The sequence below is a fragment of the Bombyx mandarina genome, chromosome 20 (genome assembly GCF_030267445.1).
Source record: "Bombyx mandarina strain Sakado chromosome 20, ASM3026744v2".
Taxonomy (NCBI): domain Eukaryota; kingdom Metazoa; phylum Arthropoda; class Insecta; order Lepidoptera; family Bombycidae; genus Bombyx; species Bombyx mandarina.
The window spans coordinates 9013223-9031674 of NC_143226.1; the positions used below are offsets into that span (position 1 = coordinate 9013223).

Below are 18452 nucleotides of genomic sequence, written 5' to 3' on the forward strand. Positions count from 1 at the left end.
GTATCCAAGTCATGTTGTTCTAATTTCACAGTTTCAATTCGATATTTCATGTTGATGAAACTGGTTCAGAACCAACTACATTGTAAAGAGTCTATTAGTATGCGGACATCGCCACCCAGGTCAGAACAGTTGAAGTCGTCGTGGCCTAAAGGATAAGACGTCCGGTGCATTCGTATCGAGCGATGCACCGGTGTTCGAGTCCCGCAGGCGGGTACCAATTTTTCTAATGAAATACGTACTTAACAAATGTTCACGGTTGACTTCCATGGTGAAGGAATAACATCGTGTACTAAAAATCAAACCCGCAAAATTATAATTTGCGTAATTACTGGTGGTAGGACCTCTTCTGAGTCCGCACGGGTGGGTACCACCGCCCCGCTTATTTCTGCCGTGAAGCAGAAATGCGTTCCGGTTTGAAGTGTGGGGCAGCCGTTGTGACTATACTGAGACCTTAGAACTTATATCTCAAGGTGTGTGGCGCATTTACGTAGTAGATGTCTATGGGCTCCAGTAACCACTTAACACCAGGTGGGTTGTGAGCTCGTCCACACGTCTAAGCAATAAAAAATAAAATAAAAAAATAACACATCGAGAAATAAGGTCGAAATGTTCGGGGCACAGCTGATCTGTCCCTCAGTACCGGGACGGGCGATGTTGCCTGACTATATTTAAGTCACAATAAGTACGGTGACGTCACAAGTTTTGACGCTCGTAACGACTTTGTTGAGGTTTTAGTAGAAAAAGCTAAAATTTATGAAAGCGTTCTAATAAAATGAAGTACATGCATACATTAAAATATAAATATAATTTAATGCAAGAGAAATAATTCATTAAGCGTTCACGAGACGACGAAACTTCAAACTAAACGCAAAGTTTTTAAAGTTGATGTAAAATCGCGAGTCGTAGTTTATTTCTTTGTCGTTCGTTTCTCAACGAGCGCCGGGGGCAACGGATGGGGGCAGCGAGGGGGTGGGCGAGGGGGCGGCGTGGAGTGGGGCGGCGCTCAACCCCCTCGCTTGCAATACACAATCCTGCAGTCTGTGGGGGAGCGCGGGGGTGATAGAGTAGCTTCAAATCAGACGTGTTATGGTTGTTCTTTGTAATGCCTATTTTTCGAAGATCGTGATATGTCTATACTATAATAATAATAATATTATAAAGAGGAAAGATTTGTTTGTTTGTTTCGAATAGGCTCCGAAACTACTGGACCGATTTGAAAAATTCTTTTTCCGTTAGAAGCCGACATTGTCCCTGATGAACATAGGCTACTTTTTTTATTTTATTTTTTATTTTATTTTTTTGGTTTCATGTTTCCGAAGCGAAGCGAGGGCGAGTCGCTAGTACATCATAATTTTAAAGAGATTTACTTAGTGATTAATACTAGGTAATTTTAAAGTAGAAAATCGAATTCAAACATAAAATCGTTGAACCACCACTATAATACATTCAGTATTGATTAGTAATGCAATATTTAACATTGTAAATTTTTTAACTACCATTGAAATACTAATCTCCAGTTGACTTTAAATGACATAAAGGAAGTTGGCAGTCTCTGAGAGACAGTCGTAGATTAGGCACGGCGAGACAAGTAGTGCGAGGCTATACTCTGTGGCAGGGGCGGCGGCACATCCACAGGTGTCTGTCCGGGCGCGTCGCTCCCTACATTTGTTCGTAAACTGTTGTCCATGTATCGCATGAATTTTGTAACTGGACTAATTACTTGTTTGTCCAAATTTTATATATAACGTTAAAGACATTGCAATCATAAATGTGAGTGAGAAATACATGAATTCTAAAGGCAAGTACAACAGACCTGTTGATTGTTATGTAAATAAACGTGTCGCTCGTTTTGTGATCGTGTACATTAGGAGCGCTGGCCCGCTGTCCGCTGGTGTGCGGGTGCAGTCGGCGCCCTGTGTGCTCAGTGCGAGTTTTGAAGTGAAACATATTTAGAATCGTTGTGATTTCAAACTCGATGAAACGAAAAAATAAGTCCATAGTGTTTTTTTTTAATACAGCGCCATCTATGAGATTTTTAATACTAACGTGTGTATGAATCCTCTTGTAGTGAATTTTAATTTAGGATTATACGTGAAGTTAAAATATCAATTCACAGAGGGCGCTACCTCATACTATAAAAGACGATTTACAATTATTTACTAATGACGAAATTTTACATATACTTAGACATCTTGGATAATTTTATTTTATTTTTTTATGGTTTCGCTTTTACCACGTGTGAATTGCACACATGTTTTTTTTTAACGTTCTCGATAGCCTAACAGTTAGCTCATATTTGTATGGAATGGAATCGTTTGCCTACGTTTACCGCTAGGGGCGCTGTTCCAACTGCATACAAATTAGAGCTAGCTTTTACGCGTTAAAAAACTCGCGCTAAGCACACCGAGCTAGTGAAGTTACTGTATTGACGTGGGAGTCCGACTACACGGGGGGACCGACCTGCGTCCGAAGCCTTCTCCAGCTTGGGGGTGAGGCGGCGGTCTGCCAGCAGCGCCGCGGCCTGCTTGGGGCTGTGCCGCTTGCTGGAGCCGCGCTGCAGCACCAGGGATTGCGGTATCTGGGGACCGACGGGCTCGTCACTCGGGTACACGCTGTCTCACGCACGTTCACAAATCATATTCATAATTTCAATTTACAATTAGTTCACGATCGACCAGCAACCGACTGTAATGTTATTATTGGGGATTTCATTTACATTCTACGACTAAAGTGTCGTCGTTTAGAGATATAACAAATTAGGAGAAGTTTGTGGTAGGGGGCGGGTAGTTACCAGCTTGTCGGACCTGTCCCCGGAGGGCAGGCGCGCGATGGTGACGTCGGCGGAGTCCTCGGGCGGCGGCGGCTGCTGCAGCCAGTTGTACTCGCGCTTGTCCACGGGCACGCCGCGCCGCTCGTAGTCCGCCGCCTGCGTCCTGGGACACGCGCCTGGTTAGCGACGCTGCGGGGGGCGCTCCCCCCCCAGCCCGCTACCGACTCACCTTAAGCTCTCGTAACAATCTAGACACACGACGGCGTAGTCACCGTTCTCTAACAGCAGCGAATTTTCAGTCCGTCGCTGCACCAAGAACGGGAACTCCTGCAACAAGCCGACTGATCGAACACCAGGTCCGCAAGACGCTCGTAACTCTGCACGTATCAGCATTAGATCACTTAGCTCTGACTAAGAACTAAGGGGACAGACCTTGATGGGCAGCGCGCGCACCCGCTTCCGGTACGTCTTGACGCCGCAGAGGTGGCAGTTGTAGTCGTGCGTGTTGTACACGCGGCGCTCCGCCGGCTGCCCGCCCAGCGCCTCGTACCTGCACACAACGACATTACTGGCTGGGGGGCCAGGCGGGGGGCGCGGGGGGCCAGGTGGGGGCCGGGCGGGGGACACTGACCGGCGCCACTGGTTGAGCAGCGAGTGGTAGCAGAACGTGCAGACGAGCGCGGAGCCGTTGTCGCGCAGCTGCTCCGCGTTGGGGTGGCTCTGTGCGGGCGGGACAACGACAACGTTTAGTAACAGTGTATGCACTATAACAAAAATAAGCATTAAACATTTATAATTAGAAGACTAATGGTTCACCAATACGTATATTTTTTGGAATTTATTTTAGTCTTTTTTATAATTGTACTAATAAAATTAAAATTACTAAATTTGCATTAAAAACTTGATTATTATTTATTTTGAATCAGTCAGTTAAGTTCTCAAGGATGCGATTGAGCACAGAGCAGTAGGCAGGCGGCAGGCGGCAAGGCTACCTGGTGCGTGAGCAGGCACGGGAAGTAGGGCGCGTTCCCCTGCGGCTGCCCGTACAGCACGCGCGCCAGGGTGAAGTCCGAGTGCAGGCCGCACAGGAAGCAGTAGATGGACGTGCACGCTGCAAGGACGAACGACGGGGGTCAGTCTCTAGCGCGCTACCCGGCCCGGGGGGACGCACACCCACGCCCCGGGAGGACGCCACAATCGTAATTAAAATGGCACTTTGATAATATTATATTCTTCATAATTGGAGAAAAAATTTAATATCAGTTTAAAGTCAAAATATGCATGACATAATTATACAATAATTTTTCGTTAATTTTTTAATATTTTGTTGATTCAGTATCTGAATGAGCTAGGAGCCGCAGTGGGGTGTACGTACTGCTGTTGCTGGCGACGGTCCGGTCGGAGGTGGTGGACGGCGGCGTCGGGATCACTCGCTCGCCGTTCATTGACGAGTTCGACGGTAGGGGCGACGGTATGTTGTACCTGCAAGTCGCAACACAGCTCAACGGGAGGTCCGCGGTATCCTGGCAAGGGAGCAGCGCGTGGGCGGCGGGGCGGTACCTGCGGTGCTCGAGCGGCACCCTCTCGGCGTCCATGAGGTCCCACTGCGTGGCGAGGTGGCGCACGCAGCGCGCGCACGCCAGCACGCGGCCGCCGCGCGCGCCCAGGCACGGGAAGTGCATGGCGTGCGAGTTCATGTACTCCGCGGAGGTGGACAGCCACTCCATCGACTGCTGCGGGAACAGCCCCGCGCACACGTAGCACCTGCGCCCAACACAAACACTTTCAGCACTCGCCGCCGCCATTAGCAGCTACACGTAATAACTGCGTCCCGTCACTACAGCCAGTCGGGACTTGCCTTGTACTAGTTAGCGCCTACCTCATCATTCCGATAATAAAATGAAATTCTCCAGATTCCTAAGTCGGCGACTAATTGAATAGCCCATAGCGAGGTTGGCAACACTCCGCATCTTCATAACAACAAAATCAAATGAATCTCCCAGCACACCGGCAGCCCCGCGACCCCGACAGCGGGTCCGGCTGCACGCGGCGTGTACATACAAGTATGGCACAGCGCGGAGCGGCGGACCGGCGCCGACAGTGAATAACGAACATGCTTTTAAGATTGTTTTTTTTTTCCTGCCTAAGCTAAGAGCTTTAAGAGGCTATCAGCGTAATTTTAACTAGTAGGTGAGCTCAAAGGGGCTCAAACCTGACGACGTTGCTAACACGAACCCTGGCAAGATCAGTGCTTCGCAGACTCTACAACCGGATCGGAAACGAGACCCCCGGAGAAGATCCGGCGAGAAACTCAGTGGGCTGTGTCTGAGGGTTAATTTACTTGTCGAGCTCTTCGTCCCAAGTGACGGTTTCGACGAGAACGATTACCAGTGCTTGAGGTACCTAAAAGCACCGTTAGTGATCGCGAGGATCCGAAATGACGTATTAAGATGGAATGATTACACCGGCGCGGAGAAAATGATTAAAATGCGACTGATAACGTTCTGAAATATAAGGTTGCCCCGAACTTCGATTGCGGCCCGTTTTTAAAGCAGGACGCCTTTTGTCTGGCATGAAATTACCAAGGAGCCTGGTAGTGGTTAGCAAGGGGTCCGTACCTGTAGAGGCCCATGCCGTTCTCCCCGGCGACGAGCTGCCCGTGGGGGCTGGCGGAGTGCGCGCTGGAGGGCCGCCGGCTCGACTGACTCGAGCTCGACTTTATATCGTACGGCTTAAATCTGGAAACGAAACCGACTTTACAAAGAGACACGTGCGTTGTTTGCTTCGCTCGGGTCGGTTTGAAACACCCAACAGTTTCTTTTTTTTTTATATATATAAATCTTTACTACCAATCACGCCACGTTAACTGGTCTCGTATTAAGTTCGTAAAGAGCTTGCGTTACAGGTACCAGATAACAGAAATTAATGTAAGATTTTTATTATACACATACATATATTTTTAACATAATTCCGTAACCCTGGAAAAGACATTTGATATTTATCATATAAATATCTTCCCCTGGCGGGATTCGAACCCGCAACCCCCTTGTGTAGTGACCAAGTCACTTACCACTACACCAGACGGTCGTTATTGCATTACAGTTGATTGTGGTAAGTATCGGAACCATTGGTAATGCGCGTTTAGTTAAGCAGTTTTAAGCCTAAGTTTTCAGTTATATAGAGTGATCTGACGTAGACAATAATGAAATTTTAACAAATTTAACTCAGCAGTTTGGTCAAGAACGAACATAATTCTGACGCCATGTCGGTCGCGAGACGTCCCCTGCTGATCGTAGATCTTCCCTACACTGCAGTTCGGATTATTTTTCAGCTTCAAAAATCTGCGCAACTCTAAATCAGGCATACAAGAATATCGGAAATATTTCAACTACCCACAAAAAATAAACGCGTTCAATGCTCTGGTTTTCTGCAATTAGAGATGCATTGTTATCGAGTCAGCGTCGATACAGCGATGTACTCACCTAATATTATTGGTATGTGAATTATTATGGTGGTTGGGTTCGCCATTCTCGCCGTACGCCGGGTACTTGTGCGGTATGCTCTTGTAGCACGCCGCGCATATCTGTACCATACCTGCGTCAATATCACATGTGTACAAAATACATTACGTTAACGAGCCGCATCTATTTTAAAATAAATCTATAATTTTTTTATTACTGGTGGTAGGACCTCTTGTGAGTCCTCGCGGGTGGGTACCACCACCTTGCCTATTTCTGCCGTGAAGCAGTAATGCGTTTCGGTTTGAAGGGTGGGGCAGCCGTTGTAACTATACTTGAGACCTTAGAACTTATATCTCAAGGTGGGTGGCGCATTTACGTTGTGGATGTCTATGGGCTCCAGTTACCACTTAACACCAGGTGGGCTGTGAGCTCGTCCACCCATCTAAGCAATAAATAAAAAAATAAAAAAAAATAAAAAAATATATATATAAATAAAAATACTAAAGGCTTCGTCAAACAGAACGCGTACTTAGCGCTGTGTTTTAACGTCGCGCTCTTTTCAAGTCACACAAATTGACTAGATGAGCCCAACGCTCCTTGACGCAACGTAACGTTCGCCAAATCATAGTGCCTTTCGATAGCAGTGTAAAAATTTAAAAGTATTAAGATGACGAGAGATTCACATGTGGCATTGTATAAGCATGGGTATTTTCTAACTAATTCTATCAATTTTTCGGGCAATATCCAGTATTTTAATACACATTCACTCGGACGCTAAAATAAAATTTGTAAAAAATTACAACGCCTGACGTCAAAGCGTCCTAACGCCGCGACAGGGCGCTGCGTACTTATAACGCTGGGGCTCTGTTTGACAGTACATTACCACAGTAGTACAACACATCTCGGCATCATAGCGCGCCGTCAGTTTAGCGCTCTGACGCGCGCTAAGTACGCGTTCTGTTTGACGAAGCCTTAATTGTGCAATCAATAATATTCTGGTCGTTTGTTCACGTTAATGTTGGTTTGAGAACTTTACAAATATCGGCACTTCTTGTTGCAATAAACTACAGACTAATTATTCGAGAGAACTTAATCACTCACCCTGTGGACTAATAGGACTGGCGTCAGCGTGGGGCTTCAGACTCGTTATAAACGGGTAGTAGGGCTCCCTCTCGGGGTTGGGGCAGCAGTACACTAGCCTCAACTGGGAGCTGGGGGTGCTGACTCCGCACACATAGCACACGAAGGTCGCAGTCGTCGGAGGCACTGACGGCTGGCTGGCGGGACGTTCTAAGGAAGGAGAGTGGGTGTGGGCCGCTAGACTCTTGTCACCGGAACTGGCCAGGCTTAGAGGGGAAGGAGGCAGTAGGGAGGGGGGACGGGTCCGAAGAGTGTAGACGCGTTCATTCGCCGGTACCCCTCGTAACTGTAACAAGTAACACAACAACTTATACAAACAGATTTTAATGACATGCATATCTACTATCGCTACTGCTAAATAAAAAATCAAGTATCCAAGCGTTTCGTAGTAAAAGTTAAAAAAAACAAATGAATCGCCACTATCCAGACGAGGCAGCTTTTATCGTACAGAAACATCAATCTCTAAAAGATAATCAATTACACGGGTCAACACCAAATTTGACTTTGATTGCAAAGCATAAAATTTCGATATTTTAGATCGTAATTAGACGGAAAAAAAAATACATGGCATGAAACAGTTTGCTTTTGAACTTTAATAAATTGACCACATAACAAAATGCATCAGCATCGTATTTACACTTTCGTGACATTTTAAGTTTTCCTGGGCTTGTACAAAACACCTGATTATTGCTTATGGCTCTAGTGAGCTCTAGTGCCATCTAGTGGCACCGTGTAAACGTAAACACTACACTCTCCTAGCGCGGTTTTTTTGAAAGTATTAAAAATTAATTAAAATTTATAAATAAATTGAAAAATGAGTATTATTACTATAACTATCACAAAAGCAAACTTTATACCAAAAAAAGGTATTTTATTTTCGTTTTTGTGAATAATTAACCGGAAAAACCTAGTATAAACATTAGGACAAAGAACTATATTTTTTTTGTAGAGTTGTGTTATCTATCTAATAGTCGTTATGTTAAGGATCAAATTATTTAAGCTGACTGTGAACCTTTGCTCCGTGTTGGTGTACCTAGTTTGACTTGACCGCCTCGTTCAACAGCTTAATGACTTTGACCAGCATACCGCGGTACACTACGACATCGGGGGTCAGCGTAATTGTCAAAGACATTTGATCTGGTACTCGGGGTCTGGACCTGGTTATAGGACCTCTTGTGAGTCCGCACGGGTAGATACCACCGCCCCGCCTATATCTGCAGTGAAGCAGTAATGCGTTTCGGTTTGAAGGGTGGGGCAGCCATTGTAACTATACTTGAGACATAAGAACTTATATCTCAGGGTGGGTGGCGGCATTTACGTTGTAGATGTCTATGGGCTACAGTAACCACTTAACACCAGGTAGGCCGTGAGCTCGTCCACCCACCTAAGAAGAAAAAATGTATTTGTTTTTGAATTGTATGTCTATTTCCGCCGGCAACCACAACACAGCTGGACATCCCAGCTTGGTCATTGAATTGGAAAGGTATATTATATCAATGATTAAACGTGCCCTGCGGATTCATTCACATCCAATGCACATAATTTTCGTCAGACAAGTCGTCAGTTGCAATATAAATAATAATAAATGCACAGCATAGGTACATTCAATTATAATGACGTGGAATAAAAAATCCTCTTTAAGAAATCTCTGTAAAACAATCACACAAAGCCTTTTAATTTATTTCCTTATTATATCAAGCAACCATTTCTATTAATAACATTTACTATACGATCGGGTTATCTAGGTCGGGTCGTGTCGGCGGAATTATTTACTACTCGCAGATAAGAACAATAGGAACAAATGATTTTAATTTTATTGTGTTGTGTATTAAATATTGATAAGGCAAACAAGACGCTTAATCGTTGGTCATGGGTTCATATCGCTTTCAGCAGCAATATGATGTTTGAAGCGTTCGTTGTCGTATAGATGAGACGTAAGGTACACCCGTGGTCGCGTGACTACGCCTCAGTTTGATCCTGAGCTAAATTACCTACTAAGCACTATTTTTATTTTAAATTATTGGCAATGTGAACGAACTCACGGTCCACACGATATTAAGTAATTACCAAAGACCATAGGAGTCAAAACGAACTCATATCTCAAGATGGGTGTCGCGGCCTTTACGTTGTAGATGTATATGAGCTCCGGTAACCACTTAACACCAGGTGGGTCGTGAGCTCGTCCACCCATTTAAGCAATAAAAAATAAAAAACGTAAATTTTGCCTTTAGGATCTGAGGTTTAATTTGTATAAGTAAGTACGCAAATTGAGTTTTACAAATTTAGCTTTTAATTACACGGTGGCTTCACGATCGGTCGCAATTAGCACTCTGTCACCAGATCAGATATAACATAGAACCAGATTACAGTACATAGTATTCGTCCGCAAGAAAGTTAATTTAAAAACATCTAATCCCGTATTCGATTTTACCAGATTCAAGTCACCCACTTCAATAGAACCTGACCCAGATTCCGTATTCCCCGATCAACAGGTTGTGGCTTCGTCGCTTTCGTTCTAAATCCCAAAGTTATCTATTCCCGATGGATGCTTGAGGAGCTAACGATGTTCGTTGAAACAATTAAAAAAACTCACCCGATCTAAAGTAAGAGTTTTTGATTTAACTCTGCCTCTATTTCTTTATAATATTTTAGCGAATAGAGTACTCATTATTCGCGGATAATAAAAATGCGACCAAATTCCTACGTTCGCGGATCTAATCGGTACATACACGTTGATAATAAAAAGAATTCCTATATATAGGTATCCAACCGAAGATCCTTTGTAAGCGTGCTTTTCCATATTCACGGTATACCCCGCGAATAAACAGCTTTTACTGTACTATCAACGCACAAAACGCCATGTAAATATGCATGTCTACGTTCTCTATTATATTACAAAAGAGATAAGCAAAACATGTCACACCTTTAGTCCAAATCTCGAGTGCAATCACAAGACGGCACGATCTTGAAATTCAAAATTATCTTTATTGAATGATATTCTTGAATTTTCCTAGAATGAGATCGCTATCGCTGGTTCAAGTGCATGGTATCTCATATATTATCGATACTATAATATGTTTTCAGTTTCCGCGAGTTGTAGACACAATTAATACTACATTTACGATTTAATGTCACGTTTAGAATTCAAATCAAAACAAATTTTTATTCAACATAAATGAAAGTACATACTTGTTGAACGTCAAAAGAACTACCGCCATTTCACAAGAACTAGCCTCCGTCCGTATGTTTTTCATCAACATTAGCTTTCCGGGACCACAAAAGCTGTGGAGCATTTAAAACGTTGGAATTAAATGCCAACAATAAACCGTGAGGTAATTTCGATTATCACTACATAGTATAAAACACAAAGCCGCTTTCTCTGTCCCCTATATCTTTATGTATGCTTAAATCTTTAAAACTACGCAACGGATTTTGATGCTGTTTTTTTTAATAGATAGAGTGATTGAAGAGGAAGGTTTATATGTATAATAACATCCATTAAATAGTGGAAAAATACTGTTATTTTTGAGGTTTCTACGAGTAATGTGATGTCGTAAATAATCAATAATAAAATTTCATGTTTCCGAAGCGAAGCGAGGGCGGGTCGCTAGTATCACTATAAAGTTTGCTTCCATGCACGTCTGTATTGAAGCGCTAATTATTTCGTATTTTGGCAAATTATAAATACAATACCACTTGACACGCCTTAACGTAAGAATTGTTACAGTCAATTTGATGACGCAATTAATCTTACTATTTTATAATTAAGTACTGGTAATTAGTTTTCGGTTAATAATATTTTATCACTATTTGAAGCTTTATTTTTATTAGTACCCCTGTATTTATCTAATCTCTGTCGCGAAAGAAGTCACGATGTTATCTATAATCACATTGCGAATGTAATTTATCTGGTTCATTTAACTTTATCTGTTGACAGAGCCGCTAACAGATTGGATTTTTTTTAACGGCTGTATATTATTATAAACTAGTTATCCGTCACTACGGTGATTCAAAGATGCTATCGCTTAACGAGGCTCCGAATTTCACCATCCATCAATATTTTCTCAATTTTCGTCCAATAATAAAACTTTTTTTAGTTAGATCAAAGCGCCGTTGTGGTTGGTTGTGAATAAACTGGCGGTTGGACCTCTTGTGAGTCCGCGCGGGTAGGTACCACCACCTCGCCTATTTCTGCCGTGAAGCAGTAATGCGTTTCGGTTTGAAGGGTGGGACAGCCGTTGTAACTATACTTGATACCTTAGAACTTATATCTCAAGGTGGGTGACGCATTTACGTTGTAGATGTCTATGGGCTCCAGTAACCATTTAACACCAGGTGGGCTGTGAGCTCGTCCACCCATCTAAGCAATAAAAAAAAACGTGAATTCAATATTACATCACCGACTGCCGTCATGTCGCAGATAAGAAATAATAAAAACCGGGTGTTCAATTTATTTCACTTCTCTTTATTACACGTCTGTGCGTGATGCAGTTAAGGTAAAAATTGTAGCTGTCCACGCTGTTATTATAATATTTTTGTTATTGAAATAGATAAGCTCACCTATTCACGCATGACAAGTAAGTAAGATAAGTTCACATCTCTTTTTATAACCCTGTTTTTAAATGTAAATTTCTGTGTCATAAACTTTTAAAACTTCTATTTTAAAAATAAAACATTTTCATTATTCACAAAAATATTCGCATCGCATGAATATATAATTATATTATTATCAAAATCACTGATCTACTGATACGTTTAGGGGTCAAGCCATCATCACTATATAAATAAATAATCGTGTGCATCGCAAAGTAGTAAATCTATATATCTAATCTATAATTAATAATACTGTGCAGCTTTATTTGAGATTATGATAATAGTTAATTGGGCGCAGATAGCGTACGTGTCGTAATCGGTATACTAATCATCGAATATACATAATTAAAAACTTTTAGGCCGTGAACATTGACCGGCCATCGGCTCTAACATCATAATGTCTAATAGATTTTAATATCTTTTCTTTCACTCCTATAATAAATAACTAAATTAAAATATTTTTTTAAGACATTCTCTTGTGCATATAGGATTTTTTTACGAATTAAACAAACATTTGTTTTACATTTTGTGTAGTTCTCTATAAAGATGTTTATACACGTTCTAATTTGCATAACAATAGCGCTATTTGATACGGTCACGGAATAAAAATACGCGACTTTCTGATTACTGATATGTTACGATCTATCTGGCGTGAGCCGATAAACTGAGTCTATTGATAGTTTGATATGACAACCGTCAATGAGTACTTTCTCTTGAATTTTATGGTTTCATGGTAGCTTCTGTTTCGATAGTCACTGTCAATATGTTTGTCAGTGGGTCGCGATTCCGATCCGGTAGTAGATTCAGCGAAGCACTACTTTTGATAGGGCTAGTTTTTTGAGTAATTCTCTCAGGTTGAGCCCGTGAGTTCACCTACCGGTCCGCGCGAAGTTGGAATAGCCCATTAGTCTACCAACGATTAGATAAGGAAAAAAAAAGTTTGTGTTAATGTCCACAATAGCAGATAGTACTTATGTTGTGTATATGTGGTTCAGTAAAGTTTTGAGATAAGCTTAGTATACTGTTTTCCGAAATCCGCGACGAAGTGAATAGGCAAGTCAATGTTTATTTGTATATCCTACGTACTTGGATGATACCTGTTTGCGAGTAAAATAGTTGATTAGCTCATTATATATGGTCCGACGTTATTCGCGTTTGACTCCCTTTTGTAGCGTTCGTCATGAGCAGACGAGCTTACAACTCATCCGGAGCGACGCCGAGGTAAAGCTCTCGATTTTAGCTAATTTTTTTATATATATATTTTTTTATACAAAAAATGATATTATGAAATGAGATGAAATATAATCTCAGTAAAATGGTGGTCATTTACTGAGACTTTTTCAGTGGACTTTTTGGAGGATCCCGAGAAGTTACGTTCAGCGGCTTTGTTTCATTTTCTTACATTTGTGTACTTTCACAGATACTAAGCAGTTAATAAACCACCGCTATTACACATTTAAACCTGAAGAAATACTAAATAGACAAAATAAAACAAATCACACAATTTCACTCCTCGCGTTCCCGCCAAAAAGTCACTATAGACAAATAATATTAACTTCGAACAATATTTAATCTATTCTCAATTTGACCACAGACAATAAGCTTTATGAAAAGTTTGACAATAAACTATTTAGTATGCATGCGTGTTTGTATCAAATACATCGTAGCGTATGTAATGTTCTTTTTATCGATTTAATGTATTTTTATGCATAACTAACAAAATAATTATAATATTCCGCACTCCTTCTCTATATTCTCTATAAGTGTGTGAAATTTCATACTCCTCTGTCCGCGCAATTTTCGTAAAAAGGGGTACAAAGTTTTTGCTTCACATATTAATATAGAGATAACAGCCATACCCTCCCATTCACATACCGGCTAGAGGCTAGACGATCAATAGCTGACAATGTTTCGTTCCGTTAGAACCGAACAAGTTCCGTCGCAATAAAAATGTTATTCAATTAATTTATTGGTATCATAACGAGCATATCCCCAAAACAGATCTTTAATCTATCTACCTACTAAATTATAGATAAACTCGCGATTATACGACGCTATAAAAATATATTATCGGTATAACATCAACATTAACAGCGACAACGATCTACTATAGAGCTGGATGCGGTAATTGTTCACGTGGTGGTGGTGCGTGTATTGAGCACGCTCGGGTATCGCCATCCCGCCTAAATTGTCGGATCGTTGTTTGTCGTCTCGTTTGCGTACGACTTTTAGGAGGGCATTGAAAAAACTGACTCCCGCCAGTCACGTCCGCCCGCGTTCCCTTCTTTCTTTTGTTTCTTTTAGAATCACCTATCAAGTCTGTATTTTTTTTTCCACAGGAGAAAATCGCCGGATCCCCACTAAAAACTCCTGCCGCTCACAGCCCGCGCCCTACCCCAGACCGGGCCGGAGCCCAGTCGGGGCTATTGAGACGGCGGGACAGGGCTGACGCAGAGCATATTACATCCATCCCGCTGTCCCACAGACCGCTTATCGGCGGCCGCCGGCGGCACGACCACCGGTTCCCTTGGTCGAAGTCTCTGTTCTAGTCTGTCTAGTCGTTGTAGATGGTATATCCTGTCAAAGAGGATGCACGCCACGACACCGCCCGTCGCCTGTAGGTGCAGCGGAGCCATATGTTCCAATTTAAATAACTCAATTACAATAGTTCACTTCCCCCTCGGACGTTGTCATTGTGATGCGTATGGACTGTGCTGACCACTAAACAACAGGTGGGTCGAGAGCACGTACAAGTGTTTGAACATTATCTTTTACGAATAGTACTAAGTCACATGTTTTTTGAATAATCTCAAATAGCCTTAAAACCTGAATAACAACTGTCAGGTACGTCTGTCAATCGTTTCAAAAAATGCTGTATTATTCATGATGTTGTTACAACACCAAGATATGCATGCATTCACGCAACGTGTTATGTATTTTTCCAAGCACTTAAATTAGAGTTTCCATGCGACTTGCATATCAGGCGACAGACGAGATAGATAGGTATACAATATTACCGAAACTGCCGCCGCAGGTTACAACGGCACAGCGGCACTAACGTCTATAAGTCACCGGTAGTCACCGGCAGGTCGAGCTTGTCAACAAGTAGTGAAAACAAAAAAAATGTTTTTAAAAGGTGGAGAGCGAACTTTAGTGCAAACAAGGATTCTACCAGTCTCCTGCCCCCTGACTACCTCCGAAGGAACAAAATAATGCTCTAGTCACTAAAGTCTAGTGTATACGCATCTATGAGGAGCGCATGTATGTTAATGTCTTTCAAAGATTCAAGGGATACATTTTTTTTACTAATTCTTTTATAACACAAGAGTACAAAACTATCATCTTTAAACTCCGCTATCCAGACAGAAAATCCCCCAGCCGTGAACTCCTAAGTCAGATGTTCTTAAGCTGTATGTTCAGATATTGATCAGGAAATACTTTTATCAGTTTAACTCAAGATAAGGTAGGTCATGGCCTATCTAAAACAAAACCAAAATCTTCTGGTTTTCTATGCAATTAATAAGACACAACATGGTCAACCTATATATAATATATGGAACTATGAGGAGGTTCGCTGAATACATTTCGATTTAAAATTTAAAATTGAAAATATAAATGAGATCATCACTATGTATGTTGGAAAGATGTTCACTATTCTGATTATATTATCCGTGACCTGTTTAGAAAACCATTGATACAATGACAACAAATTTTCTATTTATATAACTACACAGTGAACTAAAGGACATAATTAAAAATACATTAAATAGAATTCTTATAATAAACTTATTTAGCTCCGATAACTCCGTAAGACGTTGCAATAATGTGACATTATAGCAATGGTATTTCAGTAGATAAATTTATAATAATTTAAATGTCTAAGCTTATTTAAGTATAGTCTTGTTTAGCTAATTTCTGCTGTACTTTTTTAAAATAAATAATTTTCAATCTATACATATATGTATATGTATGTACACGTTTGTGTGTCTATGGTGCGGCAACCGAGCAGTTTTGAAATTACAAAAATGTAAATTATGGTCGGACCGAGCCGGACTACTGTTCTATCCCAAAAATCAACCACATCTCATTATTTTACAAATACGCAAGGCACTCGAACTACTTTCTTAATTTCTACAACTGCTACACGTGTTTCTTTTTTGTGGTTTTGTACCATCCATTGACAAATTTAAAAGAGCTAACTTTGTGTGTGTTTTATCACTACATAGTATAAAACAAAGTCGCTTTCTTTATCCCTATGTCCCTATGTATGCTTAAATCTTTAAAACTACGCAACGGATTTTGATGCGGTTTGTGTTAATAGATAGAGTGATTGAAGAGGAAAGTTTATATGTATAATAACATCCATTAAATAGTGGAGAAATACAAATATTTTTGAGGTTTCTACGAGTAATGTGATGTCATAAATAATCAATAATAAAATTTCATGTTTCCGAAGCGAAGCGAGGGCGGGTCGCTAGTGTTGCATAAAACTAAATCTACAATCATAGCTTCTCGGGAAACATTAAAGTTAATCAGGAATGATTTTCTGGAATATAAATATACTTAATACACTTTCAAAGTGAGAGGGAAAAGTCACACTCCCAGCGTCCGTTTGAATACAAAGAAAGAGACAGAAAACTCAAAAAAAAAAATCTAATTTTAAAATCAAACAGACACACACATGTACCTACAGATGCAATACAATACGAACACACGTACCGCGCGTTAAGCAATCGAGACTTGTACCAACAAACCGTAAACAGCTATGCAAACCTTACAACAATAGATTTCTCTGCCAACAGTACAGAGACACGTCACGGTTTTGTTCGCGCAACTGTGCACACATTATTTTTATTATGTACCACTTTTATTGAAGCGTTAAAATAATTTTGTATATACATAGGTATTTCACGTTTTGATTGCGAGGCACGAGTCCATCTGTCGTGTTTATATGAATTGCCATCTCGACAACCGACGTTGGAGCACCTCAAACATTAAGACGTCGTTCACACCAGCCGATTGACCCCCGCTGACTGTGAGTATTCTCACTATCAGCTCCAGTGTAAACTTACAGTCGGCGGCGGACAATCGGTTGGTGTGAACGATGCCTAGCACTTGACATGTAGAGCTCTGACATTCTACGTAAAAAAATTGTCAACGAACGTGGATGCATCTACGGATCGCCTGATGGTGGATAAGACATGTCATAGCGCTCAGGGAGGATAGTTCATTTCAGAGCCGGCTGGTACGTTTCTTTTTTCATTTATTGTTTAGATGAGTAGACGAGCTCACAGCCGACCAGGTGTTAAGTGGTTACTGGAGCCCATAAAAATCTACAACGTAAATGCGCCACCCACCTTGAGATTTTTTACTGGTGATAGGACTTCTTGTGAGTTCACGCGGGTAGGTACCACCACCCTGCTTATTTCTGCCGTGAAGCAGTAATGAGTTTCGGTTTGAAGGATGGGGCGGCCGTAGTAACTATATTGAGACCTTAGAACTCACATCTCAAGATGAGTGGCGGCACTTACATTTTAAATTTCTATGGGCTCCAGTAATCACTTAACAGGTGGGCCGTGAGTTCGTCCATCCAAATATGCAATAAAAAAAACCGTCTTACGGACCTACGTCAACAACAAAAAAAATATGAATGCGCGTTTCTATTCAATACAATTAACTTTAAATATGGTACCTTACGGTAATATAATCCGTGCTAATAAGTTCTTGTCTGTAATACAAATAAAGATATGGCATCAAACGGCCGAACTCGACCGCCTCCATGATGCAGTTTCCAAAGCCGACGAGACTCGGCGCGATAATATCAAAGGCTAACAAATAACATAGTATAGTGTGTACATAACCCACAAAACATGTCAATGAACACGACCAATATTGGTTCGGTAAAACTGTTAGTTGTGCGAAATTATCATTACATCGTTCCGCGAACGAGTTTTAAGCCTGAGTCGGTTGAGAGCGTTTTTTCACGAGCGACCCCACGCGGGTTGTAAGCTACACGCGATATGCAGTGTTTTTGATTTATTCCCAAAAACGATGTGATGATTCTTATCACTATGGAGCTAAAAAATCAAGTTTAAATTTTTTTTTTTATTGCTTAGATGAGTGGACGAGCTCACAGCCCACCTGGTGTTAAGTGGTAACTGGAGCCCATAGGCATCTACAATGTAAATGCGCCACGCACCTTGAGATATAAGTTCTAAGGTCTCAAGTATAGTAACGACGGCTGCCCCACCCTTCAAACCGAAACGCATTACTGCTTCACGGCAGAAATAGGCAGGGTGGTGGTACCCACCCGCGCGGACTCACAAGAGGTCCTACCACCAGTAAAAAGAATATAAAAGATCTTTCGTTAATGGTTAAAACACGTGACACGTCAGAGGTTAACGAACTCTGCGTGTATGATAAACGGAAGATATTTTAATCGCGCTGCTTCAATTCGCTGATTAAATACGAATGCGACCTTCAGATTT

General features: G+C 41.5%; 2 protein-coding genes across 8 annotated transcripts in view; both read right to left on the reverse strand.

Moving 5' to 3' along the window:
• Positions 1–18452, reverse strand: part of LOC149500736 (uncharacterized) — a 187131-nt gene that overhangs the window by 138236 nt on the left and 30443 nt on the right. The gene's annotated exons all lie outside the window — the stretch shown is intronic.
• px (MAP7 domain-containing protein plexus) overlaps positions 1–18452 on the reverse strand; it is a 159126-nt gene that overhangs the window by 60863 nt on the left and 79811 nt on the right. For all 7 annotated transcript variants that reach the window (XM_028185500.2, XM_028185504.2, XM_089735699.1 and 4 more), the window contains exons 8-18: positions 7333–7657; positions 6253–6364; positions 5389–5508; positions 4331–4534; positions 4146–4252; positions 3763–3881; positions 3402–3490; positions 3203–3320; positions 3000–3097; positions 2792–2933; positions 2461–2578 (exon numbers count right to left, since the gene is read on the reverse strand). In XM_028185500.2, coding sequence (XP_028041301.2) covers positions 2461–2578; positions 2792–2933; positions 3000–3097; positions 3203–3320; positions 3402–3490; positions 3763–3881; positions 4146–4252; positions 4331–4534; positions 5389–5508; positions 6253–6364; positions 7333–7657 — 1552 coding nt within the window. The remainder of the gene's footprint in view (positions 1–2460; positions 2579–2791; positions 2934–2999; positions 3098–3202; positions 3321–3401; positions 3491–3762; positions 3882–4145; positions 4253–4330; positions 4535–5388; positions 5509–6252; positions 6365–7332; positions 7658–18452) is intronic.